Here is a 17,346-nt window from a genome sequence, read left to right as displayed (position 1 = left end):
TATAGAAAATTGAATAACATGATATTAGTGTTGGGTGGCTTTCCATACACAGGTTCACTCTGATAAAATAAATGTGTTCGTGTATCATGAACGTACAGTATACTGTACACTGTACATAAAATGCTACGCCTCCGATCGAGTCCAAAGACCATTGTATTGAATTGATTGTTTGAGTGCAAGGCCACTCACAGCTGAGCGTAGGCCGACAGAAAAGAGCGACAAATGACATGAGGAGAACATCCGGTTTCGTTCCGATACGACACCCGTAAGTTACAGTCACATATAAACATACTCAGGCAGCCTTTACTCCATCCATCCTCCCCTAGCTAGCTAGTAGCCCCATATTATCAGTGCATTACCGAACTATCGTTTGTGCCTGCAGTTGCAGTCGTCTGTTCGCTACCGGAGCTAGCTTACGGCAGCTACTAAATACGAGACTACAGTTCAGTACATTTGTCGGTATAGGGACCTACTTGTCGCTGTCATTCCACAGGCCCAGGCTGATGAATCCGAGTAAAATTTACCGATATCCACACATTTGCCGGGCCGGACGAGCAGGGTAAACTAAAAGTAAAACTACAACTTCAAGTACCGGTACAAGAACCGTGATCCAAATTCGTCTGTCTCAAAGTCAAAGCTTAGACGTATTAGCCTTAGCCTGGGTTTCGTTTGTTGTGGTGCTCGGTGTATTATCACATGCATTTGACATATTAGTGTTGTCACGGCATCGGAGCAGAGAAGCGTTTACACAGACCGCCGATCATAATATCGGCAAAGGACGTTCGACCAAAGCAGTACTGTAGATTCTATAGACTAATGCAGAAAGCTAAATAAATGATATGTCTACTGTAGATTTATGTGGCAGAGAATGTGTGTACTGAGCGACATGTGTAGGCCTATGTGATGAGGCTAGTGCGTAGTGTTACTGTAACAACATTGGCTGGGTTAAAGACAAAGAGTGTGGAAAAGAAGTAGAGCTCTAAACATAACGCAGACTGCAACTTCTATTGATCGATTAATGGACAATGTTTCATATCATAGAGGGGAATATTTCACGAGGAAGGGGGCGCAGGTCAGGGGATGGAAGTACTTAGAATATGGTGTTGCCAGCAGTTGAAAGTCACTGTAAATATCAGGCAGACATACACGTTGTAAATCAGGCATGTTTAGAACCAAGTGGTGAAAAACTCCTTTTTTTTCATGAAATCGCTCCCTCCCTGTAGGACATTTCTGAATATCACTGATAATGTGAAATTACTGAAGTACAAGTACTGCCAAGTACTGTATTAGCTGTTATTTTTGCGTACATATAGTTTTGTGAATGAGGTCATGTACATTTGCGTTAGATGTTTTTGCGAATTGACTCCGAAGCTATTGTAAGTGCACTATTAACCTAGCGCATGGCAACATTTTTCACGTGTGCACTATTAATAATACTCAAAATACTATTAATCTAGCGCATGGCAACATTTTTCGCGGACCAACAGTGATTCGCGAAATTCGCGAAAATTAAACCCTCAAATTGTTATTGGATTAATTTGCCATCATTCTTGGATAAGAAGGCTAAAAAAATAGTTTCACTTCATTTCAACTGACATTGTAAAAATGTACACATTCCCTCGACTTGTAATTATTGTCACATAGGGTAATGGTACTGCTCCATTTTCGGAAGTCAGGTGTTCTTTCATTATAAATGCTACTAACATGAAAATATTTGGAATTCACTCTATATTTCTGTATGATGTTCTACAAGATAACTTTATGAGTTCTAGCCTTCTCATCATCAATCATGGTGCACTGATGAGATCCAAATGTTATAAATTCATGACTTTTGAACAGACTGTCTGATTTCCCCAAACTTCACTGATGTGTAATTTTAATATTTTTGCATTCAATGAATGCACTCATATTTTGAGTTAGGAAAAGTATCCCTTTGAAAGAAAGTTTACCCTAAACATGTGAATGCAGTAGAAGACCACATCAGCAAAGTTTAAGGAATTGACTTGGACTATCCATTCAAAAGTTACTAATTTGTAAAGTTTTGATTGAATTGATGTGCTGTCATATCTGGATAAGAAGCTGCAACATTCTGTGATGTCACGGTAGTGGAACGATATTAAGAGAATTCCACAAATGTTCATCTTTATCCAGTCTGTAGTATTGTGCACTCTTAATGCAAAATTGGTTTAGCCCCATTTACAAGAGTGTTCTGCAGTGTACACTTAGTGATATACAAAAAATGTACATGTGTGTTAAACTTTGGTTTGCTTTTCTTTTGTGAGTGGTATATTTTGGTTTGTCGACAGATAGTGTAAGAGCTTGGGTGGACAGATTAATGTCATGTTTGGTTTTATTTTTCTTCTCTTTATTTAAAGTGTTTGACAGAGTGAAGTTGATGTCTTGGTGACAGTACTTGGCATAGATACAGTACCTGGTCTGCATTGCAACGAAGAAACACCATGTAATTTTGGGGACTGGGAGTGTTTCTGAAGACCACCATCTTGGTCTGGGTGCTCCCATCGCCATGGCAGCAGCGGGCGGGGCCAGACCCAAGACCACTGGCAGACAGGTGTCCGGCTCCCCGCCAAGCCTCTCTTCTACGCCGCCTGGATCTTTGCCATCACGAACTCCTCCCAAGACGGCACATGGGCAGGGACCAGTGAGACCAGTGGCGTCAGGCTCTGGAAGGACTCCGAAGAGCCCCAGCAACGACATTGGAAGAATCGTAGAGGCTTACCGGTCACTTCAGACCTTGTCTTGGCCCATCAAGATGTGTTTTGAATTCATAACTTCTGTGCTTTGGTTAGTATTAGAAGAGTAGGTGTGGGGAGAAAGATGATATTCCCCCCTTTTTTTAACATGATTTATAAAATAAGTGTTGCATTGTATAGATTCAGAAGCAGACCTTGTATCATTTGTGACATCCGCTTTCCATGAGAATGCTAATGTAACCTCTTAGGTCCTCAATGGTCTAAATTGTCTATAGTTTAGTCAAATGTTTTGTACAAAATCGGCAGTGTGATAAACATTACCATATGCAAATGGACAACTTGTACTGTTCACCCATGAACAGAACATTCTGGAATGTTGCAAGTAGCTTGAAAAATGACAATCAATATGATATGTCTGTTGATGTTGTAATCTCCAGTCTATTGAGCTGCCTTGTTTCTCTCCTTTGTTTATGTCTTTATCCATGTCTCAGTTGGGAGTATCCAATTCTTACAATTGCCATCTGGTTTAGTTTGCAAGTCTTCTGTGTGTACATCACAGCAGGTGAGAGAAAATGACAATGAACCCTTTTGCGTGTAAGTTTGCCTTTGTGAATTCACTCTGCAAAATACTTCACAACCCTTCACTTCTTTCAGTGATTATACAAATGAAGCTTTGATTGAACATGTGTGTAAGTCAATACTAATTACTGTATAGGCTTTTATTTTCATGAGGGTTTAATTTTCATAAGTTTCACGAATAACTGTTGTACCATGAATTCAAAACATGCAAAAATGTTTCCATATGCTGGATGATAATGCACTTGCAGTGGCTGTGCTGTTAAATCGCGAAAGCAACATCTTGCAAAAATGTTTGTGTGATCCGTTCTTGCGAAAATATCTGTATGCAAAAGTAGCAGCTTATACAGTAAATTTTAGACCAGAATCTTAATACACATGTACACTGTAGTTGAATTTCTGACAAAGATTATGCTAATCTTGCACACTAGATTTTAAATTGATTCTTCTGCTCACTTTCAATCAAGAATGAATCAACATTCAATGCAATTTACCATTTCAAACACACGAAACGTCCCGCTGCTTATTAAAAAAAAAAAGGAGGAAAGAAAGACAGAAAAGAAACAAGATCTGCTTACAAGGAAGTGTTCTGGAATTATCAGCATGGAAAGAAATAGAATGCCCCCACAGGGGATAAACATTATTTCTGTACTTGGAATTTTTGTCTCGCTGTTTGATAATGATTATGCCACTTCCTCCAAATGAAAGGCTCATTACTGAGAGGGTATGCCAAAAGTGAAACCAGTATTTAGTTGGGCACACAAAAACAAGCAAAATCACCTGTTTGTTAAATATTAGCCTGCTCTGTCTGTCATAAACAGTATGTCCATTCTTTTACTTTTTTACAGTGTACCTATCTCTCCTTTTCTCTCTTTCTCTCTCTTCTCCTTTTCTCTCCTTTCTCTCCATGTTTGCTACATCTGTCTTCATACTTACCTTCCTACCTATTTATTAATCTGTCTAAATATATTATCTTACTGCCAAGAAGTCAATTTTCCACCAAGCTTGACAATTCGGAAATAGCCCCGATTTCACCAATATGCACTTTTGTTGATGCTAGGATACATGTCACAAAGTAATTTTATGTATGTTTGGGGTTTTTTTATGTGTGTAAATGAAATACAGAGTACCATAGTTCAAATTTCAATATCAATCCTAAAAGAATGTTGTTCCAATATTGATTTTACATGGTACGTTGTACTTTAAGCATGTGGGAAACTGTTAATGTAGTGAAATATGTTGGTATATTAATTGATTTGAATGTGTTTTCAGGTACCATAAAAGAAATATTTATTAAGTTAATATTTACCATTTCAATTATATCAGCATAACAGGAGAACCCTCAGATGAAGCTCAATGAAACGTAGCTGACAGTTACTCTTCCAGGACAACCACGGATTTGATGGAAATATTACTCTTTGTGCAAAATGGGGGTGATGAATAATATGTTTTTGTATATGATGATTTAGTTGCATGATCACTATTTTTGTTTTTTTTTTTCTTTCTTGCCATTGTAGGCCAGCTTCTGATTGTAGGAATGATGTGCTTGGTAGCCATAGCAATTCTGGGATACATTTCATACACAAACAAGCAGCTAATGCAGTCAAACATTTCATCTGCTGGCAAGAGACAGCAAATTGTGAATTTGGTATCACCGACATCGTCTTCGCCATCGTCAGCACGTAGTGGAGATTCGGCGACTAAGAGTAAGGTCACTGGCCAGACTACTAGTAGCATTCCAGTGCAGGACAACCACAGATCGAAACCAGTTTCATCTGCTGCCTCTTCCTCCTCCTCATCAACGGCACCAGCTGCCGTGCAGGGGCCAGCATCATCCTCAGCGGCATCGACGTTGTCCTCCCCTCCCGCTTCAATTTTCTCCGCATCCGAAGCTGGTTGCCAGGCCACAAGGAATGCAGATGCCAAGCTGCAGCAAGACAATCAGAGACGGAAGGAGCTGCTTGCAGAGTACCGCCAGATGATGCAGGACCTCAGTGGATGGCTCTCGACAGCCTCCCGCTTGCTCCAAGAGCTGGAGGACATATTGCTATGGCAACAGTGGATGAAAACGGCCATGTGAGTGCCCAGATTCTCAGTCTGATCTTAAGCAATTCATGTCCATGATGTTGTCTACAGACACAAATCACATTTTATTATTTGCTGCTTATCCCCATACATTTGCAATGAGTGAAAATAACTTACTCTATTCATGGTCTTTGTGCGTACTGTACCCACATTGTACATACCACAAATGCTTATGTTTGCCGTGAGAAGTAATGTTTAAAAAGAAAATATCATGATGTTAACTCGTGAAAAGTTGTTGTAAATGTTAAGATGTTTTATTACAGTTTTATATCTAATTTATGGCGTATGCCAGACATGTATAAAGTGTAAAATGCAAAGAAAGACGAAACTTTTTCTTCTTCAACCCAAAGGCTTTGACAGAAGTATGGTAGAAGCATTGAAAAATATATATTGCTGAAGTATAGCACACCCCTCAGTGTACTGGTATGTTTGCATTGCCTTTTTTTTTTTTCAGATTCTATTTCGTTCTAAGTGGGGGCCTGGTGTGCATCACTTATCTGCCGATTCGATGGACGGCTGTCGCGGCAGTGAACTGCATATTTGGGATCAACCCCTACTGTTATGCCACTATGCTTGTTATGAAGGACTTTGTTAGGTCAAAAATGGCTGCCAAGACACCCAATGACAAAGCTGAGAATCCTGTTAACAGTGTTCAACCAAAGGTACTGGTACATTTTGTGGTGAGATATCTTTCTAGCATCAGTGCCTGTGGCAATATGGTTTATAGCTTGTCAGGAAGACATTAAAAGCATAATTTATGATTTGCAGATGAAACAAAAACCCAGCATTAGTGCTGAGTTAGGGATAGAAACAAACAATGTAAAAATTTGAACCAGTATAATCAATGTTAAGTATTGTTAAATATACAAAATGTGAACAATAGATATAATGAAAATGTTTCCAGACTAAACAGTCTACAGTTATGGTTTGATGAGGAAATAGTGATCTCCTTATATTTTAAGCTTTATTTCAAAAATTTTTGTATGGTAAGGAGTTTTGTGATACAACTGACCTACACATATGCATCAAAACTGATATCTTGGACATTTTTTAAATCTTAAATAAGTTCATTTCTTAAATTCACCCAAAATAAAAAAAAAAACACACACACAAAAAAACTAATGTTAACTCTGATATATCTTGGTATGGGAACATGCTTTTAGTCTTATTAGCTAAAAATAGCAATTTTTCTGAATTTGATATATAATATACGTGAAAAATTGTGAGGTCCCTTGGGTATGCCATCATCAACTCGCTGATGTGAACATTCATATGGACTGGTCATGAAATGTTTTCTGTAAAAATGTGAAGTTTCAAAATGTCATATCTTCGTTATTTCATATCCGAATTTTGTCATTTTGGTATCATTCTGTAGGGAATATTTTTCTTTTTCTTTTGAAGTTATTTCTTTTGGGGTGGATTTCTTCTTTAAAAGATAGTTTTATGCCCACACCTATACATGAGTTCAGATTGTTGTGTGGAATGACTGTGAATTCACACTTACCTGGTAAACAAAGCACTCTCATAGTCACGATTAAGATTTCTTTTTGATTCAATTATTTTTGTGCCTGTAGGCACCGCAAGAGCCTCATTTGCAGAAGGATGGTCCAGTGTCTATGCATCCATTATCCGATGACGTAAGTAGCTTGAAATGATGGGATCACATGTTATAAAAATGTTCATTGTTTTGCTAAAGTGCTGTCTTCCTTCTCACTTAATCATGTGGTTACATTTCCAGTCTTTCTGCGGAAAGAGAATTAGGATTTGCTGCGGTACAATAACTCATATGTTGTGAGCTGTTGTTAGGATTTTGTTTTAAGTCTAATTGTCAGTGTGCGGCATCTGTTGAATTTTAAAATGTTTATGAAGCTGATTTATGTGTCTGCTTGCGATGCAAATCAAAGGATTTTGTTGGTGAACAAGTCTGCACTTGCTCCACCAATACCCCATCACAAGTAATATTGCACAGTTTCCATCCCTTGACACATTCAAATCAAAATTTTCTCTTTCTGAAAGCTTTCTAATGATTTAGCACGCTTTTATAGACATTATACAGCAATGTTACTTTTTCTTGAGTATGGGAAGTAGAATATGTATATCATACTCCAAAGCTGTCTCAATTTTTGAACAGTCAATGACAGATTTTAAAGTTAAAATGATACTGTAAAGCGCTGTAGAAAAGCACCGATTCAATAGACTTGTATGGAAGTCAAATAGACATGACAGATTCTGCATTTGTGTACAGGAATTCCCAGCTAGAGATGAAATCATTCCTATGAGTACTGTATATACTGCCAGATATTGTCATGTTGGCCATAAAGCATTCTCGTCAAGTTGATTACAGCAACGGAAGCATATCTCACCATCATAACCTGAGGTTGAAATCAAAAGTTCCTGAAGAAATATGATATTAGAGGAAGTTGCAATCATGTACAACTCTGATTGATTTATTTCCTAGGATAATGCACACTCATCCACCAAAAAGCACAAATTTATGTATTCTATTGTTCTTCTTCCTCATTTATTTCTTTAGCCAAGACCTGAAAAAAATGACAAAGCATAGAAACCTTTGGTAGTATTATCTTTTAAGATGTGGTATCATGTTGATAGTTTGTGCGATGAGACACTTAGTTTCAAAACCAACTCAGCCATTCCCCATTTGTGCGCAATCAGGGTGTTCAGACGCAAAAAATTTATACAAGAACGGTATAGCTATACCAAAACGGTATAGCTATATGATAAATCTATACGTCTGAACACTGACTAATGAAATAACGTATAACGAAACAATGTATAACGAAATGATGGTCAGAGCATTGTTTTGAAGTAGAACTCAATAACGAATAAGCATTCCATTGTGTCCATTGTGCGTCTGAACGTATGGTGACCATAGAACGGTATAACTGGGCGGGGCTTAATGGGAGCGCACGTGAAAGATGACCCCATAGCTGTCACCCATGACCATAACAGCGTGCGCAGTAGGAGACTGCACATCTATACGACGTTTTCCAGAACGGTCGAGATGAGCGTCTGAACGATCTGTCGACTATACGATGATTCTTTATATATCGTTTCTTTATTGAGTTTTGGTATAAACTGGCTTGCGTCTGAACAGGGGGTGAGTCAGTGGTTCTGTGAGATGACCCAATCCATCCTGATATTTTGTTTCCTTGTATGAAAACAGCAAAATCTGAGAAGTAGATCACTGAAAATTTAGGGGGGAAAATCACACATAAAAGAAGTTCATGAATTTGTGAACCTTAACGAGTAAGACAAAGTGGAAACTCTGTGTGATTTAGATGTTGAGCAGCTCTCCACTCAGTTTATACACAGATATTCATCAATATTCATGTTTCTCGCAATAACATTTTTTTTTTCCTAGATCTGTCTACCAGGTAGTATATAACTAATAACTAGAGTAATATGTTTTTGCTTGTCTTCCACAGTGGATAATTTCTGTCTGTGCCCAAATCATTGAGAAATGACATCAAGTTAAATTTTGCATTTAAAACAAATGAAGAGCTGCTGAACACCAAGATCACGCAGAGTTGCCAATTTGTTTTCTTCTCTAGAACTTATAATTAAATTCATAAGTTCTTTATGTGTCTGATTCCCCCCCCCCCCCCCATTTTTACTAATTTACTTCTCCGATTTTTACTGTTTTCATACAATGCAACATATTATACTGTAAATGTGGAAATATTTGCAAGGTTAATTTTTCACACTTGGTTGGATAAGATGAATTTCATGTGTTTTCAGTTTTGTAGAATCAAAATATGAAATACTATTGCATATAACAAGCAAAAAATCTGTGAGCTTTTATTGTTTGGACTACTGTAAAAGTGGATATTTTCGCGTGACTAATTTTTTGCGCTTGGCCGGGTCGGAAGAGTTTCGCGTGTTTTTAATTCCGCGGAATCAAGACATCACGCACAGGCACATATGGCAAGCAAAAATATTCGCGTGCTTTTATTTTCGCACTAGTTTCTGGTTGCGCGAAATGCGCGAAAATTTGAACACCGCAAAAATTTCCACTTTTACAGTAGTTTTATGTCGCCTGAAATGCATAAAATGTCTACTCTGCACAAATGTCCACTTGTACAGTATCTCGATGAACTTTCCCTGTAACTCTGTCATGAACACTAATAACCTGCCTGTAACACAATGTCAACGGCATTGAGCTGTGATGGCACTTAGTGGGCAAATCACTGAAATGAAGTTCACTCTATATCTCTTCACCTGGCAATCCTAATCATCAGAGGAACAGTTCAGAGGATAATGAAGATCCAGCACAAGACACGAAAGGAGATTATTCCACTGCCCAGCCAGTTACCAAGGGAAATACCCAAGAGTTGGCAGGATCCAAGAACTCGAGCCCCAACCCAAAGAAGTTTGAGAGTGGAAACTGCTACCTTTGTGGAACCCCGTTCACATCTGTCCTAAAGAGAAGGGTAAGTCATATGGTCATTTTATGGAAGTCCCTGATTCAAGGCTGAAGTTTTGTGATACTGGTAGGAAAAAAGTTGGAGTAACACTGTGTGCAGGCGAATGGACAGAACTTTGTGTATGCTATCGGTGTGTGTGTTCCCTATCCTATAGATGCAGATATTTCCTGTATTGTAATGTGATCTCTACATATTTACATGGACACGATCTCTGTATCATTATTATTGCTATGGACAAATCGGGTTTTGTGTGCTTACTTACAAATGTAAATAGTATAAGCATCTAAAAAAGTCTCAGCTTGGCTCTATGGCAGAGGATTTTGTCTCCTCCACTACCTTGTGAGAAAAGGGGGAAAAAGAGGGGGAAAAAAAATCACCAATAGTGAGAATTTTGTCAGTCCAGCTCAGACCTAACTAAATGACTTTATGAACATTGACCTTTGCTGTTTTGGAATGTCCCAATTATCTGTGCTTATAGCAATGAAGTGAACTTTTAAAAGAAATTGGTCCTTGGCTGTATCTGCTGTGTGGAACAATACCAAAACAGCAGTCATATTGCTTGATTGAAATTAATCTCCTCAAAAAATATTCATTTCCCCCTGTAACATAGAATGCTTACTGGAGTTCTTCGTGTGATATCTTCTTTGTTGGCTGCAACCAAAGGAAAGAAGAACCCAAGTGAAAGAAAAGAATTTGCATACATTGAACAAATTTTGCTCTGTTACACTGTCTTGTGGACATGTTGATGAATGAACTTTCTTTTGTTTGAGAGAATATCTAAAAAAGAAAAAACATACTGCCTCCTTCATAATTACTTATTCATGTTTCTGAGCCAATCTGTTGTTTGTCTCCATTGTAATATGTGATTATTTGTAGAGGTATTGCAGACACTGTGGAAGAGATTTCTGCCCCAAATGTTGCTCAAGGAAACTGCCACGTTCCGTTCTTGGAGCCACAGGTAAATGAGAATAAAGCTTCCATATTCCAACTGATATACTAACTTTGCAAATTTGAGCTATACTGTATAGTTCTGTTTTCTGAAGTAGTATTCCCTTTTTCAACAGCTCTGAATTTCAAACGATTTTAATCGCATAATGTTATGTTGCCTACAAATTGTTATAAATTTCCCTTTGATTACTTTTTTTTTTTCAAGTTCTAAATGTAAGCGTGATGACATTTGCAATTACAAATGGAATTAATTTTATTTGTTTTCAGTTTTGTTTTACAAAGGCTAAAAGCTGCCAACATCGTTTAGGGTGTTTGGAATGATTGAAGTATGTGTGTGAGTGTGTTTGTGTGTGTGTGTTTTTAGCTCACCTGAGCCAAAGGCTCAAGTGAGCTATTGCGATCGCCCTTCGTCCGGCGTCCGTCGTGCGTCGTGCGTCGTGCGTCGTCCGTCGTCCGTCGTCCGTCGTCCGTCGTCCGTCGTCCGTCGTCCGTCGTGCGTCGTGCGTAAACTTTTTACATTTTCATCTTCTTCTTGAAAACCCCAAGACCGATTTTCATCAAACTTGGCAGGTAGCATCCCTAGGGGGTTAGGAACTCAATTTGTTAAAATGGGCACCATGCCCCACCCAGGGGGCCCCCAGGGGGGCCCAAACCCCCCAAAATTAAGGAATCTGTAAAAATCTTCTTCTCTAGAACCAGAAGTGATAGAGCTAAGTTAATACTATGAGTTAGTACATTGATGACTGTAGTTTCAAGTTTGTTCATGGCAGAATCAGGGGTGCCCCCCTTGGGACCCAGGGGAGGGGGGTGGGAAAGGGTTCTAATGGGGCCTAAATTGTACATTTTCATCTTCTTCTTGAGAACCCCATGACCCATTTTCACCAAACTTGGCAGGTAGCATCCCTAGGGGGTTAGGAACTCAATTTGTTAAAATGGGCACCATGCCCCACCCAGGGGCCCCTCAGGGGGCCCAAGCCCCCCAAAATTAAGGATTCTGCAAAAATCTTCTTCTCTAGAACCAGAAGTGATAGTGCTTAGTTAATACTATGAGTTAGTACATTGATGACTGTAGTTTCAAGTTTGTTCATGGCAGAATCAGGGGTGCCCCCCTTGGGACCCAGGGGAGGGGGTGAGGAGGGGTCCTAATGGGGCCTAAATTGTACATTTTTATCGTCTTCTTGAGAACCCCATGACCCATTTTCACCAAACTTGGCAGGTAGCATCCCTAGGGGGTTAGGATCTCAATTTGTTAAAATGGGCACCATGCCCCACCCAGGGGGCCCCCAGGGGTCCCAAACCCCCCAAATGAAGGAATCTTTATAAATCTTCTCTAGAATCAGAAGTTATAGAGCTGAGATAATACTATGAGTGAGTACATTAATGACTGTAGTTTCAAGTTTGTTCATAGGAGATCCAGGGGTGCCCCTCTTGGGTGGGGGGGGGGGGGGGGGGTGGTTGGAAGGGTCCAAATGGGGGCCTGAATTGTACATTTTCATCTTCTTCCTGAAAACCTCATGATGGATTTTTGTCAAACTTGGCAGGTAGCATCCCTAGGGGGTCAGGATCTCAATTTATCAAAATGGGCACCATGCCCCACCCAGAGGGCCCCAGGGGGCCCCAATCCCCCCAAATTAAGGAATCTTAAAAAAAATTGGGCCTTTATTGTACATTTTCATCTTCTACTTGAGAATGCCTGGTCAAATTTTGGTAGAGCTGTGAATAATTTAGGTTAGTGACTGCGTGAAAGGTGAACTTGCGATACTCAGGTGAGCGCTAGACCCGCGGGTCTCTTGTTTTTTGTGGTTTAGACAATTTTTACATTAGTGTGATGACAACAAAAATTGCGATCTTTATTTGATTTTAAGCTCAACTGAATCAATGGCCCAAATGAGTCAATGTTACTGCATTCTTTATGTGTGTAATAGTGATGTCAGACTTTCGCAAGTATTTTTCCCCCATTGTTCACAAGACTGTGGAATTAATTTAAAGCACAGATTTGCAAGTGATTCCCGCCGATGAGTTTCCACTTAGAGTTCACTTGGCCTTTCACCAACACATTCTCTCTTCCCCCCTAAAATACTAGCTCCAGCTGCCCAGACGGAGAAGGAGTTGGTGTGCAACCTGTGTGTGATTAAGCTCACCGGGGAGGAGAGCGCCACCTTGAGATGACAGTTACAGCGGAGCGAGTCGCAGCTGGCTGCCACCTCGGCCCAGGGTGTGAAAGTCTACCCCTACGGACTGGCCTGAGAGACGGACGGCAGGGGGTGGGAAGGTCATCCTGCGAGTAGCGTCGCATCTCCTGCTGCTGTTCTGTGATGACCTCAGAGAACACGAAAGAGAAGGACAAGATGGTGCACATGAGTACCAGTGAGGTGTGTACGAGATGGGGGGGGGGGGGGGGTAGGGGGTTGGATGTACCATTTGTAATCATCAGTATTAGGCATTTTGTTAATTATGGTCCTGTGCTATTCACCACATCGATGTGTTCGCCCTGCGATTTGGATAGTTTGTGGCCGCTGCATGCTATGAAGCTGTCAAACTGATGTATACTCTTTAGTCCAGGATGAAAGGAATATCAAAAGTATTCATTAGCCTAGAGGATACATTTCATTGGTTGATGGCTTCTATTTTTCCCCTTCTACTCTATGTACAGTCAAACTCGGATACCTCGAAGTCGTCGGGACTGAAGAAATTGGTTCGAGGTACGCGAATTTCGAGGTACGCGTACGTCGAATTTTCTTCGACTTATCCGATTTTTGTCGATGTTCAACATGGTATCTGTTACAGTGCCTACCGATTGTTTGTATGCTTGTCAATTGGATTTGAATCAACTTTAATATGAATGAATTGAATGAAAATCGATGTTCTTCTTTCATCAGTGTTTTCTGGTGAACAATTAAATGACTTAAATCACCATAAAAACAAAAAGAAAATACCGGTACGTAATCGAGCGCAAGACAGGGTTGCAGAACATGCGTGCTGAATGTACATTGTCGCGTCGGCGTAGGTACCCCCTCGATCACTATTCGTTTTTCCTCCTTTTCTCTCTCTAAGTCATCATCTCGTACACAATATCCAACACAAGAATCAGTCTTAGCTTTGCAAACTATTAAAATTTCGCACAACTATGGGTGTACATGTAGCTCACCAAGACTGTGTAGAGCTACAGGGAGCGACGGCAATGTCGCACCGCTACGCACCGGTCTTCCATGTGTCTACCAGCAGCACTCACAGTCAGCAGGCGATACCGTTAATCATTTCCAAATGTAAAAGCAACGATCAGTTATTTATTTTAGTATCATACGGAGCAGAATATTACTGTTATTCATTTCTAAATTTCCAAGCAAACATCCGACATTCGTTTTACTACCATACGGAGCCCAATATTACTGCTGTCCACTTCCAAAAGTGAAATGAATTATCTGACAATCATTTTATCATCGAATGGAGCTGAATGTTACTGTTATTAATTTCGAAATGTATAATAGCAAATATCCGACATTTATTTTAGCATCGTATGGAGCAGAATGTTACTGCTATTCACTTCCAAATGTAAAAGCAATCATGCCTGTGATATTTATTTTGGAATCTTCCGCAGCCGAATGTTCTTGCTATTTACTTTCGAAAGTAAAAGCAAACATCCGACATTTATTTAATCATCGTACGGAGTTGAATGTTATTGTTATTCATTTCCGAACGTAAAAGGGATCATTCGACATTCATTTTAGCCTATCCCGGAGCCCAATGTTATCGCTATGTACTTTCGAACGTAAAAGCAAACATCCGGCATTCATATATTATCATCGTACGGAGTTGAATATTATTATTTATTTCCGAACGTCAAAGCAAACATTCGAAATTTATTTTAGCATCTTCCGGAGCCGAATGTCATTGCTATTTATTTTCGAATATAAAAGCAAACATCATACGGAGTTGAATACTATTGTTATTCATTTCCGAACGTCTAAGGGATCGTTCGACATTTATTTTTGTATCTTTCGGAGCCGAATGTTATCCTTGTTTATTTCCAAACGCAAAATCAAATATCTGACATTAATAAATTAAGCACCGTACAGAGCTGAATCTTACCGTTATTCATTTCCAAAAGTATAAGCAAACATCCGACATTTATTTTAGTATCGTATGGAGTCGAATATTACTGTTATTCATTTCCAAAATCAAAAGCAATCATCCGACATTCATTGTAGCAACTTTTGGGGCCGATTGTTACCGCTGTTCATCTCCAAAAGTAAAGGCAAACATCCGACTTTTTTTTTTGGTGGCCCGACGTGCGTTTTGGTGGCCTCGGGCCACTGTAAGTGTCGAGCCCTGAATAAGTGCAGCACAGTACATTAAGGATGGGCTACTAGTGAGTGATATCGCTAGATCAGATTCCGGCTATGGCTTCTGAGGACAGTGCTATTGCTGTAATCATAAACATTTACTGAAGAGGATTGTTCGCATTAAAAAAAAAAAAAAGAAGCGAAACAATCTTAGGGGGCCTTGACGATTGTGCTAGAAAAGAAAAGAAAAAAAATACCGAAAACTCGAAAAAGATTCAATTCAAAACAGGGGTAAAATACATGATGATTTCTTTCTTCTTTTTTTGTCTGAAAATCGTAAAGCGTATTATTCCGTTACTTCGAAATTTATCAAAATAAACTGTTATTAAATCATATCTATACTATTCTTTATTATGCTAGGCCTATACTTCCAGATCATATACCACAATTATGCTTCATAATCGCATTGCTGGAAAAAAAATATTCAGAGCTTGCGTTCTCGGGGAGAATTAATGAAACAAACTTCGTGAAAGGAAAAAAAAAACTAGCGGGAGATTGATGTTTGGACAGTGGACCTTGATTAATGCCAAAGATATAACTGTTAACACCTAAGCAGGTGCGCCACGACGGTTAAGAAATGTACGCGCACGGCATGACTATCACGATCGCAAATCAAAACAGAGCGTAGTGCTATTGTAAGCTCTCCATTTGCACGGCTGCTACAAGTATATGCATTCCGGGTACGTGTGTAGGTATACAGTAGGTGTTGGGGATTTTCCTTGTCAGCTGTGTATCGGGTGTTTGAGCGCACGATCGTTCTGGGGCTCAGAAAATTTACAATCGAGTGTGAAAAGATTTGTGACATGTCTTCGCTGTCCACGCGCGCTTCATCGGAAATGCTGAGTGATGTTTGCAATTTCAATTCGAGCAACATGCTGGGAAAAACAATAAGTTAATTAAGATCGGGACATGAGATTTCCCTTCGAGGTAACCGAACTTCGAGTTTGTTTTTTTCGAGCTACGCGAATTTTAACACACGAAAACTCCATAGGAACAATCGGGACTTTCATTTTGCCTTCGAGGTAAGCGATATTCGGCTTATCCGAGTTCGAGGTATCCGAGTTTGACTGTAGTTAGTATTCTTAGGTGTATTAGGCCAAGTAAAAAAAGAAACCAGTTTCTCGTCCTCGCGCGCATCGATTTTGGCCGCCGCATCAATTTTTTTACTATTTACTATTTTCAAAATGGCGCTGAAAATACCAAGAAATTCATAATTCTCGTCCCAGCCCGCTCCCCGCCCGCATCGAATTTCAGTTGCCGCATCGACTTGCAATAAAAATTCACCTACCAATCGTGATTTCTCATTTCTAAATACGCCTTGCGTCCTCTACTTAGTACAGCTGCTTCTGTGGTGCGTATGTAATATAACGCATGCATTTCATACTGCGAGCTCGGCAAGAAGGAATGACCCACAAAGCAGTCGAACTGTATAGTTGGATGGGCGCGCGGGCCTGAGCTGTGATGTACAGCGCACTCGGTACGTCGTGAATGCGATAGCGGCAACATTTTTTGCGAACAATCGCTGATATTCCACGCATATTTTGCGCATTGTTCGTATTTTTCCCCGTTTCTCATATTTTAAGCGGATGAATTGTACTGTACAAATGCTTGTGAGGATTGTATCGAGTTTGTATGTATACGTTTTCATGTCATTGTGACTAAGTGCATGTGTGTGCAGTGTCGGAAGGTACGGTGCCAGTGCAGTGGCCGTGCCGGTCGTGTATGCGTGTCTGTAGCTGTCAGGGTCCCCATCCCCCCTTACCTGGTCTGTCAGCTGTCTGCACGCACGAATGAACACATTCGAATGTGTTGATGCCCAAACACTCTGCTCTGTAACATTGCATCTATTTTGAAGAGAAAATGAATGCGCTTTTCCAGCAAATGTAGAATTATTAAATGGGTGTATCTACAAAATAAATAACTTTTCCACGGATTCTGGTTTGTCTCGTATTTCTGCGGGATACTTTTCTTTACGATGTAAATTCATGGACACGGCCGTGAGTCGTATCACCTGTAGTGTGATTGAATCATTCATCATCCAAATGATGAGTGATTATCAAATGTCTTTTTTAGAACATGAAGAAACATCTTTAAATGTTTAATGCTATAATGCCATATCAGTATCATTTTGACATCCATGTACCAGCCAGTTTCCAATTGAATGTGCTACAATTGTACTGTGAAGAGATGCAGATAGGCCTACAGCGCAGCTGTGTGGACACAAAAAGTCACAAACAC

General features: G+C 39.8%; 1 protein-coding gene across 1 annotated transcript; it reads left to right on the top strand.

The window, feature by feature from the left end:
• The first annotated feature begins 206 nt into the window (after window positions 1-206).
• On the top strand, window positions 207-13,096 carry LOC139735321 (uncharacterized). The gene is made up of 9 exons (XM_071646073.1): window positions 207-265; window positions 2,376-2,802; window positions 3,203-3,273; window positions 4,805-5,363; window positions 5,827-6,034; window positions 6,947-7,009; window positions 9,632-9,823; window positions 10,694-10,775; window positions 12,849-13,096. The coding sequence occupies exons 2-9, from the start codon at window positions 2,525-2,527 to the stop codon at window positions 12,932-12,934; spliced, it is 1,539 nt and encodes a 512-aa protein (XP_071502174.1). The 5' UTR covers window positions 207-265; window positions 2,376-2,524; the 3' UTR covers window positions 12,935-13,096.
• The last annotated feature ends 4,250 nt before the right edge of the window (window positions 13,097-17,346 follow it).

The sequence above is a fragment of the Diadema antillarum genome, unplaced genomic scaffold (genome assembly GCF_040938485.1).
Source record: "Diadema antillarum isolate AM-2024a unplaced genomic scaffold, OU_Dant_1.0 seq00000569_RagTag, whole genome shotgun sequence".
NCBI lineage: Eukaryota > Metazoa > Echinodermata > Echinoidea > Diadematoida > Diadematidae > Diadema > Diadema antillarum.
This window is presented reverse-complemented; position numbering and strand designations above follow the sequence as displayed.